At 37.7% G+C, this 16139-nt stretch overlaps 1 protein-coding gene across 1 annotated transcript in view; it reads right to left on the bottom strand.

Moving 5' to 3' along the window:
• pard3ba (par-3 family cell polarity regulator beta a) overlaps nt 1–16139 on the bottom strand; it is a 126424-nt gene that overhangs the window by 26997 nt on the left and 83288 nt on the right. The window contains exons 17-20 of the mRNA XM_057332435.1: nt 14936–15151; nt 12845–13025; nt 2395–2502; nt 1925–2164 (exon numbers count right to left, since the gene is read on the bottom strand). Of these exons, the coding sequence (XP_057188418.1) occupies nt 1925–2164; nt 2395–2502; nt 12845–13025; nt 14936–15151 (745 nt within the window). The remainder of the gene's footprint in view (nt 1–1924; nt 2165–2394; nt 2503–12844; nt 13026–14935; nt 15152–16139) is intronic.

Below are 16139 nucleotides of genomic sequence, written 5' to 3'. Positions count from 1 at the left end.
ATGCAATACCAAAATTGCACGAAAGTAAACAAAAATGCTTTTGGTTAAACTTTAAAATGTATTAGTATGAAGCAAAAAAATGTTTTTGCAACATCAATTCTTTATAAAAAATCAACAAAAGAACATATTTATGATTTGATAAATATTATTTAATTGTGTTTTTTTAGTTATTAATAAATACTCTACTATACTATACTAATAAAATATTAAAAATGTATTAAAAAACAAATTGTCATTAAAGCTGTAATCCTACAGTTTTTTGTCAAAAATAAAGAAATAATCAGTTATTGAGCAAGTGCGTAAAAAACAGTGTTCAATAAAAAGTATAAAATTAATTAATAATAAATAATTAAGATTTCATAAAAACGTCAGTTTGAACTCATTTGACTTCAATCCATATAAAAAAATTGTATTAGAGTAACCTGCAATCCTATGTTTCAGCTGTTTAGTTTAGTTTCTTTCTGTATTTGTTCATAATCCAACTTACAGGTTTAGTTCACCCAAAAATGAAAATTGTGTCATCATTTACTGACCCTCGTGTCATTTTAAACCTGTATGACTTTCTTTCTTCCGCAGAACATAAAAGAAGATATTTTGAAGAAACTTGGTCACCAAACAACACTGGCCCCCATTCACTTCCATTGTATGGACACAAAACCAATGCAAGTCAATGGGGACCAGATAACAACATTCAACACAAAAAATGTCTTTTGCGTTCTGCGGAAGAAAGAAAGTCATAAAGGTTTGAAATGACACGAGGGTCAGTAAATGATGACACAATTTTCATTTTTGGGTGAACTTTTAATTTTAACTTAATTGTTTGCTAATGTACCTTTAAAGAGGTAGTTCACCCACCCCAAAATTCTGTCATCATTTATTCACCCTCTTGTCCTCCTTAAGTCCTGTCTTTGACTCTTTCTTCTGTGTAACACAAAAGAAGATATTTTAAGAAATGTGGTTTTGTGTTCATATAATGGAAGTCAATGGGGAGCGCAGTGTTGTTTGGTTACCAACATTTTCCAAAATATCTTCTTTTGTGTTCTGCAGGAGAAAGGAAATCATACAGGTTTGGAAAGACATCATGCGAGTAAATTATGAAAACATCTTCATTTCTGGGTGAACTGTCCCTTTAAGACACACGTGTAAATGGCTTCGTTTTGACTGACTAACCCAGGGGTCAACAACCTTACAGATTGCAGCCTTTAAATAAATCTCAGAACATGTGTAGTATGCAGTCTTAAAAGGGTGTGCTAATGTATTTCTGAGAGCGTTTCTTAAAGTGACGCATTTGAGTCTTTAGGGGTATGTGATAGGATTACCCTTTGTGTGTGTGTGTGAGGTCGGCGGACAGCACAGCGTGAGCGGGATAATCTTGTGCGAATCGATGGTGAGACGAGCGCAAGAATGAACGTGGTCCCCACAGACGAGGCAACACTCACGCATAATTACCGCCAAACAACAAATCAATGAGCTCTGTCGTTGAGAACACTCAACCTGGACTAAAAACACACGTCCTCTGTGTATATACACAGTGTGTGACTCCACAGACCGGCCTGTCAATATTTCAGCTTGACTGGACTAAAAGGCCAAAGAGTTCGTTAGCGGCTAGTCTGGATTTTTCGTAACGTACGCCTACGATTTTACATTTTAACGTTTGATAATGGAAACAACAAACACTTCATCTTCCATCGATCTACTTTAGCCAAGAGAAAATTACCATCATGAGGAGTTTGTCAACACCGCCGCGCGGCTAAAGGTTTTCACAGACCTGCTCACTTATGCTTAGTTTTCATTCGTAAAACTACAACACATTTTTTTCACGTCAATTTCTCCACAACTACTAATGTAAATGTTGAGTAACGTACGGACTTGAATTTAGTTTTAAGAGTCGCAATGACTAGCAGACATCAATATCGTTTCTCACCTGTCAGTCTTTGGAGGGGCGGTTCTTTGCTTGTTCACTTTGGCATATAGCCCTTCCAGAGCGTCCTCATTGGGTGGTTCTCTGTAAGGGGCGGGGACAGAAGGCTGAGAGTAGTTATGGGAGGGAGTTCCATGCGGGGGCTGTCTGAAATTGTCGATGCGTGCGTAGTTGGGATCCAAGTCGTCGTCTTCGACATCAGGGAAGTTCATGCGGCCCAGAGCCGGACTGTTTCTTTCACTTCTGTGTTTTTTAATAACACAGTTGGATGAAAAATGTAAAAAAAGAATAAAGTAGAAATAAAACACTTTTTCCTTTTATTAATGTTGGATACAGATTTTTGAAAATCATTTTAGACCGAACTCACAAATTGTACATAAATTTAACTAGACGTCAATAGACAATTGCAATGTTGCACAAAAATATAGCAGTCCGTATGCGTGCGTGTGTTTATGTAAAACGTATAAACATACTTTGACGTAAAGATCTCAGGTTCACTCTTGTCGACTTCCTCTTCGCTCAAAGCTCCCAAGTTTTTGGCCTTGGATTTGTTCTTCTCTTCTTTGTTTTTTCTCCCAAATCTGGGAAAGAATACGAGGAAAGTGAAGAGGAAACAAAAGATGGACACAGAGAGAAAAAAACAAGATGTCATGTTTCTGTAATCACCGACTCAATTTCTCAGTGTTTCCAAAGCAGAATTTGCTCTATAAACTCTAATGATTGGTTGTCCATGTACCCGCCTGCAAACACACGAACACGCAAACACACGCACACGCACACACTCCTAAAACAAGCAACATCAGTATCCAAAGCCCTGTAGCGAACATCCAGCCCATCTCCACGCCACACCTTCAGAAACTCACATATTCTTCTGCACTGATCTGAGGTCAGGCTGGGTCTCTGTGCTGACAGACACAAAGACAGAAAAGGAAATGATTATGGAAAAAATAAAGTGGCTAATGAGACAGAAGAGGGGAAATGCTCATATCATCTCAGCTGCAGTGAGACACTGAAGAAGCTTCAGCAATGATGCTAAAACAACATTGATTTCCATTTTCTGGATACAAAACAACTGAGACATTTCTCAAAATATCTTCTTTTGTGTTTCACAGAAGAAAAAGTCATTTACAAGTTTGGAACAACATGAAAGTGAAAAAATGAGAGTGAATTGATATTAAAATTTAGAAAAAGTTTGGTTCATTCGGTACTTGTCAGTGACATACTGAGCATTTCATCTGACTCAGAGAATCATGTTGAAGCTTCAAAACGCTGGTAAAGAAAAGCAAATCAAAGTGCTTTAGTACAATTAACTCATACTCATCTTAGCAGACAGAATTAGCATGTTTGCTCAGAGCGGCGCTGGATTTGCTCGGCCCTGGAGCTCACAGGTGCCATCATTAACTTTCCCGTTGTCATGACAACCGGCATGAATGCTTTTCTCTTGATTGCGGATAAAAAAAAACTAGACAATTTGATTCGAAACTGTGACATTCGGATGTGTGACACAATGTTTTTCTGCATTAAAATTTTTTAGCAATACAAAGCAATTTGAGCATTGCCTCACCCCCTCAATGCAAACACGGTCAAAATTCAGCCACATAAAACAATACAAACAAGTCATAATTGTGTAGATATTCGAGCTTAAACGGATCTGATAAACACGATCTTGAACAAGGACTTTTGAATGAAACCACTGAGAATTCAATTACATTTCTGCAAGCGCGTGCTCTTAAAAGCCAATAATAATCAAAAAACCTCCGATTCCCAAGCATCCCAAATTTCTTTTTAATTTGACACAGACACCGCTCGAGGCATCAGCGTACAGACAAAACGTACATGCATGTTTGCTCAAGATAAGCCACGACTACATGATCCAAACACTGGCCCACGAGCGTTTCAAGGGTCCGGTTGGATCCGGCGCTGTGTTTTGTTTCAATAGTGCTGTATTTCTCAGCCCCACACACGCACTAATGACTGTATTTATCTCATTAGGCTGGAGCGATCTTATACCGGCAGCTGGCAATGCTAGCTTTGCCTTGCCCTTAAGCACTCTCATTAAAGTCGGGGGGAGTCGCGGTTTGAATATCAATGCGCCGCGGTCCTGCTAATTCTGTGTGTAAGACCGTAGCCGTCACTCACACATGTACATCACACAACACGGAGATCAAACATCTCTACACATTTTACATCATATGAAGTCATCACATCATTCCAGCTCTGTTACAAATATGTAAAATGCTAACTATAGCTTGACAAAATACAATAGTAAATGATAGTAAAATATGCCAAAACATCAATAAATTCTGTATTAAAAATGTAGCTATATAGATTAATGACAAATTCAACATTAGAATAGTTGTAGCAACTCTGGATGCTGAACAATTAAACAATTATTAGATGATCGATTAATCGATCGTTAATAATTTTATCGATTAAACTTATCTACTGTCAATTAACAACTGAAACAAAATTGCATTTAGTGATCATGGCAGAACAACGCCAAAACTGCACATAATATTATCTGACATTAAAGTGCTAACACACTGCATGAATTTCATGTTTGCTAACCGTTTTACTGTAGTAACTGTAAGAGTAACTTTCTGTAAAGGGAAGTTCACGCTAGCCAAGATATCATTCAAAGAGCTTGCCTTGCTAGTCAGCCAGTTAGCCATGAAAACACACTTGACTGTTCAATTTGCCTCGAGCGCTCAGGTGGATTCGATTGTGGTTGTAAATGTGAAACATGCCCATGGAAGCTGATTACACTTCTAAGAGTTGTTAGCATAAGGTTGAGGTATGTAGCCCTAGGTAGCATGCTAACGGTTTAATACGGTCTAAATTGGTTTTGTGAAGTGAATTAGCATTACTTGGTCGTTAACCTCAGATTAAGTCAGTCTATGTAGCTCTTGGGAGACTTTACGTTCAGATGGCGGAAATTCCATGCTAACGTTAAACAGAGATTGCGCAGCAGGAATGTCGATGAGAATCGCTAGCATGTTTCGTAATTACAACATCAAAACGGAAAAACGGTCGTAACGTAACCCACGATGTTACATCAGATATTGTGAGAAGGTTTTTCTGTTGCAGTGCTGGCTGTCCTCGGCTTATCGATCGACTCAAGTTTACTGAGTGCTGAAATTCATCAGTCTCAACCAGAGGCTTGTGTTTTAGCAGCCAAAGCCTCGGTTTTCCCAGAGACAGATGTGGAGATCTATGGACACCTGGGATGTAGTGCTAAGCTGATCATTATGTTGGCATACATTAACGCCCACATCACCTCCGTCTGGATGATTTTAATTAGTTAAAACTGTCACGGGCGGATCAGCATCCCTTTCAAGAGTCCCGATTCTGGTTCCCATCTGAATAAATGTTCTGTACTGTGCTGGAGCCATGACACGGTGACGGTTTTACCATAATTATATTACTTATTCATGTACCTTTGTTTTATTTTGAGGTACAACCATAGTACCACAATCGTATGAAATGCATTTTTAGCATGGTACACAGTACGTTATAAACATGGTAATACCATGATGCTTTTTAGCACTTTTTTTGTTTGCATTTTGAATTTCATGAAACTGAAGCTAAACTACACTAGATGGAAACCCAGTGCTAAACAAAAACACCATGTTGTAAGAGGATATACCAGTGTTTAAAAACCATTTCCCACGATGCTCAGCAATAATTGATTATGCACATTTTTGTTTGGTTATCAAGGACAAACTGAGTGCAATTCAGAAGAGAAGAGATTTACAGACTCAATAAATGAGTAAAAAGCGAGAGAGTTTAGAGATTAAATGCGGTAATAAAAACAGCCTGAGCCTCTAAAACACAGTAAAAAAAGGATTACCGTGCTAATTCCAAACCAGTGAGAAACTGAGTAGCTAAAGCTATATCTCAAATCCTCTCAATCACAGCACAAGCGATTTCAACCTCCCGAGGCAGATCATCAAAACATTTGACTTTCTTCACCAGTCTCTGCGAGTAAAATAAGTAACATCAAATAAAAACATGAAAAATCCTACAGAGTGCTTAGGTGTAAGGTGCTGTTATGATTTAAGTGGCATGTGTCCATCAATCACAAAGCACACATCAATCAAGCAACTGATGATTGGATGTGGAGTTGTCACGGTGACACTGGGTATGACAGCACGCATCTGTCACTCTAAACTAGTGGAAGACCGTCTCTCATATTCAGACGATGTTCATGGACCTCTCACCATATCGTATCTGTAAAGAAAATACGTTACCGTCTATAGAGAGAAAAAAGCTAGATGTGAAATACTGGAGACATTCTGATATAAAATACAACGTGTAAATGTACACCAAATATAAAAAAACGACATCTGAAAACCAATCATAAAAAAAAAGAGAAACCGAGAAAATAGTGAATTTTATTTACAACATGTATGGTTGTAAAACTCTCAGTAAAGTAAAAAAGATGTAATTGTACAAAAATATGGAAAAGTATAGCAACAATGCGAAAGTAAAAACCTTTTAATTGCTTAAATAAGTCAAAAGTTTGAACTACCATAGTGAAAATATGCATAATATTCAACAAGATAAAATATTTATAAACAAAATATTTATTTTATGTATATAATTAAAAATGAATAAAAACAGTTATTTAGAATGTAATCTAATATTTAATCTAACAGTTATGCAGATATGCAGCCACAACATCCTCCGCTCTAAAGCTATTTAAAAAAACATCCAACAATAGTAGACAGGCACGATGCACCTGCGAAGGAAGAGATTTTATATAATCGTAGCACTCGCTAATATTAAAGACACGTGAAAGTAAAGGTTAATGTGATTTGACCACTTCCAGACCAGGCGTGTCTCTGATGGGAAAGATGCTGTTAACCTTTACCGTCAGAGTGGCATTCCCTGAGCCCAGACCTGCTGGAGAAGAGTCCATCAATCACAGAGTTCGTCTCATAATTCCGCTCGCGATGAGCGCAGACAGGCGGTATAAGACCCCGAGCAAGTCACGGGATACTGCTTGTGGTTTAAACGGTAAAGCTTGACACACTCAGAAAACATAAACTGACAGCATCACTTTCTTACACGCACAGTAATGCAGTATATATGCATCATTCCTCCTCAAAACACGTCTCTCTTTTATTAGAATAACAGTCTTTATTTAGCGTCGCCGGCCGAATACATTTCTGTGACTATCACATGATGTTGTTATAGAAAGGAGCCACGTTTTGTCATTGTGACAATTTCCCCCTGAAGGAACTTGCGGTTCTGCTCTGGGACTTCAAGTAAAGGGCTTTATTGTAAATAAATGTTTAGCATGAACTACATGCTTGGAATACACCAACAGACTTTGTTTTTTATTAGTGGAATAAACTCACGGACAAAGCATCACTGTTGGAAGGAGACCTTGTATCTCCAAAATACTGCTTTTCAAAAAATAGAAAAAAACTATTTAAATTACTGTATTTACTATGATTGTCAAATACAGTACCCAACAGTAACAGTACAACCTTTCTTGTCAATGTATCTCCATCACATTTCCAGGTTGTTACCAGGGTGTTCTAGAGGCTGGCTTACTGGCTAACGCCGCGACTAGAGCCATTGAAAAACAGAGTTGCGACACTCGCATAGACTCGTGTCACATAGGGCTCTATAGTTCCAAACATTGCATTTAAGCCCATTCATTTCCCAAACACATTCACAGGTACATTGATAAAATACATCTCTGTAAAACTGGTGTTTTCTTATAAGGATGCTTTTGAAACAAAATATATAATATATATTAAAAAATATATATTTTCTGTTTGTCTGTATGTGAGGTTGAATGATTTTCTATGAAGACTGCTCATTAAATAAAATGTTATCTACCTTCTCCCTGTATAAATTATATAATAAAATCTCTTACTGACCGAAATTTATTGTCTCTCTTTCATTTTTCAGGGTTCTTTGTGGTGCATTTTTATGTGAATGTCTTACCATAATTAAACATTGGTATGTACTGATGATCACAGAAGCATAAGAAACAGATGAATGCATGCATACTGTTAATGTATTGCATCCTTTCTAGTCAAATTTAACACACAAAACTGTTTAAAACGGTCAAAATGTTACTATAAATTTAATCAACATAGTAATCAGTGCATATATTGTGTTGGTATTTAGTGAAATGTGTTGCTAAAACAGCTGCTTCCACAGTCTCTCCCACTTAAACCCATTCAAACAGACTGACAGTTTGGAACAATTAAGAGCTCCATGAACCACATGACCACGCGGTGGCGACATCAAGTGTGTCGTAACTCTGTTTTTCAACAGCTCTGACCGTGACTACGAGACACGGCGTGACAACAAAAGACAATAGAACGCATTGGAAGTCTTAAATTTTCTCAACACTGGATGCGCTGCTACGCGACACGACAAACGCATTAAGAACAAGCCCTTTGTCGTGTTGTGTCGCGTCATGTCGGTTGCGTCCGGTGTAAGTCAAAATTTAAACCCACAGTTCCAGAATCGAGCGGTCACGAATCAGATTGTCACACCGGATCACATTCATTTTAGCCAAACCAAATCACGATAACAATACCATTACAATACCTATAGAATTTAAAATACATATATGATGCTAGGGGTCAAATTTATTTGTTTTTTTCTCTCTTTTAGCTAATGAATCAGACAATGTAAGCAGGCAAAGAGAGTTTGTAACCATTGCGGCTCTCAAGGCAAAATGTTGAACAGGTTCAAACCACCACCTACTGCATTAAAGTGTCAACCAGATACTGGTGCTAAATGATTCATTTTATTTTCAATACATTATCACTGTTATTAATATCACGATAATTGACAAAAATTGTTGCCGCATATTGTCGTATTGTAACTATGAATAAATATTGCGAAATACCTAGTACAGGAACTTTTTACTTAAACAAAAGAAAGCTGCATTTGTTTTCAAAAGTTGCTCTTTAGTGAAATTGACCCATTTTTGTCTCATTTTTGTCTTGAACTGTCACAGAGTTGGTAAAATACACACGGGCTTTAAAGCAGGCTAACATTAAACGTCTTAAAGATTAAAACCTCTCGCCGATAATTTAGATTAAGCATTTCGCTCGGTTCAAAAACTGTTTTCAAGACACAGAAGCGTAGTCTAGAGAAGTTTAAAGACACCAGTGAACCTATAATCAAACCCTCACCAACAAACAGGAAGCGCAGGGCCTGCCACGAGCGATTAGGTATGCAAAAGCTCATGAATATTAATAAGACTCTTCGCCTTCCCTGTTAATATGAATATGTGTTTTTAGTCCATAACGCCTGACTGACAGAACACATCAGCGTGAATAAATGAGGAATTCACAGCAGAACTGGGGGGGTTTGTTTTAGAAACAGATTTCGGTAATTATCCTCTCGCGGGCTGCGCCGAGCGATTGCGTTCACGGCCTCATATGTTCCCACTCGAACAGGAAATCGAAAGCGATGCATCCGTGTTGCACCCTGCTGAGGACTGTTTGTTTGCGATGCCAAATAGAAGAAATAAATCCAGGTGTCAATATAACAGTTATGGATTCTATTATAAAGACTTTTGTGTGACTATCATAGTAACTAATCATTACTATTAGTCACTCTTTATGTTTGTCACTGGGTTTTGCAAATATCTAACACCCCCAAAAAAGTATTAGAAAGTGCTTGTCAACTTTGACAACACAGTATTTAATCATTTAAACAGTACAGTGTTTTTGCCACTTCATAAAAACAGAAAATTTGGTTTCAGAAAGCACAGCCACGATATAATGTATATGAAAAACCTTTACACATCAACAGTGTGTTAATACTACACATAGATTATTGCAAATAATTTATAACCCTTTTAAAATGTTGCTTTAGGAACCGCAATGGTTACTACAGTCTCTGAGGGTGATTTATTGCACAAAAATTGAGAAAACATCAAATAAACTAAGGTGAAGATGAATTTGAGCGATAGCATTATTTATTATTCATAAAAGTTTCCCGGATACCGGATAATATTGTCAATGCAAATTCACCGACCACGATAACTGTGTAATGAAAACCTGATATCGTGGCAGCCCTACTTTCATTATTTGGCAATAGAACGCTTCTTAAAATCACAAATGAACCCACATGTACATTTCTCGGAGGGTTTGTAATCCAACGCAAAAAGCTCCAACAATTCCACATCACCTTGTTCGTAATAGCTTAAAATCGCACAATTATCCACAATAAATACATCTTACAATGGATCACTTACAGACTGATTCTCAAGGTCACTTGTGTCATTTTTAGGTAAGTGACAATATTAAATAGCAGAGAAAACCTTTAAAACGACACATATGAAGACACGTCCCCATTGGGCGGCTGTTGCCGGGGTTGGTTTCAACCAGTCAGTTAGCATGAGCCGTTTTATAGCTCATGTAACTGTAGGGCTCGTATTCATGTCACCTTCGAATGTTTCTCTCAGGAGTCAAAAAAACCTCTGCAAGGTGCACAGCATTAGACGTGTTCGCCGGAACTTTTCACAATTACAAGCTTAAATTATCTTTACACCATTCAGCTGGGGTGTATGCAAGTTAACACAACATCAGAAAGGAACAACGGTGAAGGTACGCAGCACGTTACTTAACACTGCGATCTGTCATTTTTTTGGTTTAAAAATTACCGTTATTGAGCAAAAACATAAAATAAAATAAAAAAAACATTTTATTAATTGAGCTATTAGGTATGGATTTGGTGGGAAATGTCATCATTTGAAATCAACTCGTGAAAATATATGTACCAAAAGTAATTTTACGTTTTAAACAGAAATGGTGAAAGAGGCGAAAGTTAAGGACTGCAGCTTTAAATAACATTCGCTAAAAACTAAAAAAACTGTAAGGCCATCACAAACTCAATGGTGTTCAAAACATGTCAAGTATCTACAGGAAGCATGTTTATTTTCTTTGAAATCAGCCTGAGATTAGTGACACGGCAACTTTAAGCAAATTAAAGAATCATCTCCATTTCAGATTACTGCCGAAGCCATCAGCTGGCTCACAAACAAGCGTCATGAGGGGTTTTATACCTACACTAGTATATGTCTAACTCGCGTTGGCTTACGAACACAAGATAAGGGCGTGAGTCAGATGACTTTAGCGTGATGCATTCTGGGTAGAGGAAAAACAGCCGTGTTAATTGGCTTGATGCAGCGTCGGATTTGTTGGCTGGCATTTGAAGCATAACACAGAATTGAGATAGGCAGATCTTGTTTTAGGTCAAAATGGGATGGAGGTTAGTATGACATGCAACAGAACTGTGTTTAAAAATTGTGCTTCCAAAATGAATACATCTGGATTGGGTCAATAAATTAAGTCTACGGAGTATTTTTGCCCATGGCATCAACCACCAGACAAATATCACAAATACTGCTTAGAAGAAGCTAAAATAATATCGATAAGCTCCATAAAAAATATTCACATAATAGATAAAACAGTTTTTCTAATAAACACACAACCATCCAAAACTCTCATTACTATGCACTCACTCCCAAAAGAATAAAAAAGGCTACATTCAGCTTTTAAAATTGGTTTAATGGTTTGCACGAGGCAAGACATCAGATAAAAGCGGAGAAGGCAGGCGGCCAAAAGACGCAGCATAAATCTTGAAAAACCTGACCCTCTATTGACACATCCCACAATTCCATCTGTAACTGCAACCTAGACAAACAACACATCCGTCTTCAAAACCACACGATAAACACGACTAGCATGTCTAAAGGGAAGAAACAAAAATCACCAATTTGTAAGACATTCAATGTCTAAAGCTAAACTATCAATCTCTCTCTTATGTGTTTCTGATTTACTTTTCTCTTTTTCAATGGCATCCGAAAAGCATTTGCGAAGACTTTGCCGTTCCATCGAAACTGCGGCGTAACACAATGGCTAATTAAGCCATTTTTCAAATTCAATAAAGAAGCAGATTGGAAGGCAGAGAAGCCTGGCAGAACCCACGTTGAAAGCGTCCAAGCCGTTCAAAGTGACTGATAGTTGGCTGCGGGTTCGACGGCGTATGTATTTCAGAGAGTTTCATCAGCGTTAAAGAGGCAGAAGAACACTTACGGTACTTCACTTTGACCTCTACATTAAACGGTTTGCAGACAGAATCACTTATATATAAGTTCCTTATATTAAGATATTTAAGCTAAGAACAGAACAAAATGCTGCTGATGCTTTGAAACGTCACAAAAATAAAAACGTGCTTTTCTTTTCATCTCTAAAAAAATTACGTCAAATTTCACAACGTCACGTTTCACAATCCAATCAATTCTCACAAATTAAATAAAAATAAAATACAAACAAAATGTTAGCAAAACGACTAAAGCTATAAGCTCCAAAACAAAGAAAATTTGAATGCAGGAAGTATTCTTTGCAATCGCAAAGACATCATCTGTCACGGATATGCTGATCAAAACACAATCAGAGGTGGAAAAAAGCATTGTAAGGGTCATAGACGGTCTCATTCCTGCTTTAGAGAGACGTGCTGTCACTCAATCATCTTTCATCTCACTTCTCATGTCTGTCAGAATGAAGAACATGATCCAAATACAGAAACCTCAAACACAAGCCTGTTGATCTAAATGAAAGACGTGGACGTCACTGTACGTCTTATCTGTCTCAACCGCTGGCCGTCTGTATTTATACATCGCATAACGACAGCGTATGGTTACTTCACTTTTCCATCCGTGATACTGTCATTACCGCAGGGCCTCAGTGCGCAGCTGCGTCAGGGGGCCTACTGCTATAAATCTGTATTGTGTGATTTTATGATTATTAGTCAACTAATTTTAAGCAATGTTTTCAACCTTCAAATAGCCAAACCAAATAAGACTTCACTGTTGTCTTCAGACATTGCTGTTAAAGTGTGTGTGTGAATCTGAGATTGAAATGTGGGACTTAATACCTCAACAATCCAAATCCCTTTTTCTTGCTCTTTTTCTCCGGGTCTTCGGCCTCGTCCTTCTTCTTCCCCTTTTTCTCTTTCTTCTTCTTGGTTTTCTTCTTTTTCTTCTTGTCGTCATCGAGTTCCTGACGCGAGGAGTTGCTAGCGGGCGTGTCTCTTCCAGAGTCATCTTCAGAGCCATCTGTTGATGAAGAACATGTACGATTATAGATTCTAGTAAGAGAGGAAAAAAACAATAATTACGCGGTCATCCTTTAAAGTTATTTTTCGCCCCCTTGTGAAAATTGTCATTTTAAACCCCCCTATACAACACAGTGGACTAATCTGCAAATATTAATACGTGGCCTTTAATATTTTGGCTTCCTTCATTATTTAAGCACTTAAATAATAATAAAAACTAATTAAAATAAAATAAAAACTTAAAAACTAATAAAAAAAAACATCAGGTGAAATTTAGGCAAAATTCATATCCATTACATTTATTAAAATCACAAAAAAATACATGAATGCAATAAGAATTCTTAGGTGTAAACTCCCAAACATTGCAAAAAATCATCATCATATTCATGCAACTCTCTATATACTGTATATGCATAAAGAAAAGTTAAGCAAAATCCCTTTTCTGTACCACATACTCTATAAATTTTTTGTTTAGATTAACGCCTCGCCTCCTGTTGCATAGAATGAGCTGCAAACATAAATGATCGTCAAAATACTTGACATTTATTCATAAACTCTGAAACCTCAAAGGTCTGAATTGAAAACAGCTCTGGCGTTTTCTTCACCTCTCGCTCCGTTTCTCATTACGAAGAGGTCTGTAGCATCAAAAGAAATGGAGGAAAGCTGATATCTGCTCTTTCAATACGTTGAGTTTCAGAGGGAATCAGTGATTCTAGTTTTTGCTGATTCACCCCTCGCTGGCACACAACTCAATGAGTCACCGTGAGTCAGATTCATCTGTGAAAATGAGCCCCTTCAGTGATGGAGCTTTTCTAATCCACCGGCAGCCAGCCGCTCCGAGATATCCAAATGAATTTTTATACAGCCTTAAAGTAGACCTGAAACGCCATTCGCCACACATTTAATTTCCATAATGTGACATATTTCTGTGTGAAAACACAATATTCCACGGAAAATCATTTTCCTTTAACTGCTGGAAATTGATTTGATGGTGAAAACCGGGTGTATTTTGTGGAGGACTGCTTTGAGTCAGCACCTGTGTTGAAGAGGTTTTCTGACCTGGACTTTGATGATGAAGGCCAAGTTCGTCATCGAAAGCATTCTGATGCATCTCAACGGTTTTTGTTTTTTATTATATACAGCGAAAAACCGTTAATATCCTCAGTTAATATTAAGCAATATAGTTTTCTAATGCCAAAAATAAAACTTTATATTGTTCACAATATAACATGAGTAACATACATTGGAATACTTGGCAACAAGTGAAGGATCCAGAAGCACTTTAGGCATTTGGCAATGTGAGATGCAGTGGTATGTTATTTATTTTAACTGTTAACACATGTTTGGCAACTTTATCACCAATTCGCTACTGTCCCGAGCAACATACTTGCTGGTGCATGTTTTTGATTAATTGATAACATTAAATTTGTGAACAATAATTATGGCATTGCTATTACAGAAACCCACTGAAGCACACCACATTTCAATGTTGAATAATGGAATCATAATAGACAGAGATGAATAATGAGACATGAAATGAATTTATCATGCATTAGATATGAACAATCAATAGCTGGCGCACCAATCAAATGACAGAAGTTACCAGACCCCGCCCACTCAGCTTAAAGTGACAAATTGCATTTAAAGGTGTACTTTTATTATGTTTTAATGTCGGTTGTCCTGCTCCATAAATATACATTTTAATGTTGTGTATTTATTGAACACCATAAATACAGCTGCAGAAAAGACAATTTAAAAAAAATCAGTTTTCCTGAATGTTCCATTTATAGGTAGGTGTTAAAGTAAAATTATCATTTTTGTTTCATCCTGTGAACTACTTACAATATATATATATATATATATATATATTCCACGTTCAATGGTGTTCAATACTGCACTCTCTGAACTTACCGTCCTCGGCTTCTGAGGGTCTGTCGTAGGATTTGTCGATGGCGTGGCGGAAGCTGAGGTTGCAGCCGCGGCCTCTCACCATGTGCGGGCGCGGGCGGTGGAAGGGCACCTCGTCTTTACTGACCTCCTCCATCGCTGTCTGAAGACTCTCCAGAGAACTGGACTTCTGCAGGCCCAACCTGGGCCCCAGCGCCGTCCCGTTAGAGGAGAGGGGTTCTGAGACACGGACGAATGTTAGTGAAAGATGGAGGGATGGTGCTCCAAAAGTCACTTTTTTATTCTTACTTGTTGTTTTGAAATGAGTTTTAATGACTTTAATTCAAAAATCGTGGAAAGACAATAAGGAATAAGTAGACGTCTCCTAATAGTATATATACTAAGATAACATTCGTGCTGGTCTAAAGAAGTCTTCGCAGCAGGGTCAGTCATGAATTGAGCATTCCACAGCTGTGCGATGAGCTGAAAGAATAATGGATTTGGACACATACAAAGAACAGACAGAGATGAAACATGTAGAGATGGATGAAGCGGAGGGGGCCGAGATGGGTGCATGATGAAACCTCAAGGTGAAGGTGAAACGGTGCCACGGAATAAATGAGGCGTTCCAAACGTGGACCAGACGTGCACGGATCCCAGCAGGAGAAAGAATAGCAGAAGCGTTGCAGGGGTGAGGATGGATGAGAGGAGCGTTAGATGAAGTATGGAGAGATACACAACACAAGCGACTGAGAGCAGCGACAACAGGAAGAGCTGAGAGATCAGGAGGAGCACGAACAGGAGAAGGAAATGGAACAAAGAAAGTGAGAGCGTCACATTCTGGAGGGTAAAAAGATGGGAGAAATAAAACTCTGTGCTTAGACGGGTCAAACCGGCATGCAAAAAAAAAGCAAATCATGCAGTTAGGACATTGTTTCATGTTTCAAGTAGCAAAAACATAGCAAAACACTGGAACCAATGACCAGTTGATCATTCTGACAAGATATGGAAAAATCAAAAATTAAGGTTTGCAGTTACTGAATGATTGAAATACTTTGTAAAAAGTGGTTAACTTAATGGTTACTATAATATTTCAATATCGTTCCAATTGATTTTAGGAACTTAAAGGAGTCATATGACACAATTAAAAACATTAACAACTTGTGTTTTTGGTGCAATACAATGTGTTTATACGTTTTAAAGAGGAAAAATCTCATTACTTTTCACA

Source organism: Triplophysa rosa, linkage group LG4, assembly GCF_024868665.1.
Source record: "Triplophysa rosa linkage group LG4, Trosa_1v2, whole genome shotgun sequence".
NCBI lineage: Eukaryota > Metazoa > Chordata > Actinopteri > Cypriniformes > Nemacheilidae > Triplophysa > Triplophysa rosa.
The sequence above is the reverse complement of the archived record's forward strand: the minus strand, read 5'-3'. Positions and strand labels throughout refer to the sequence as shown.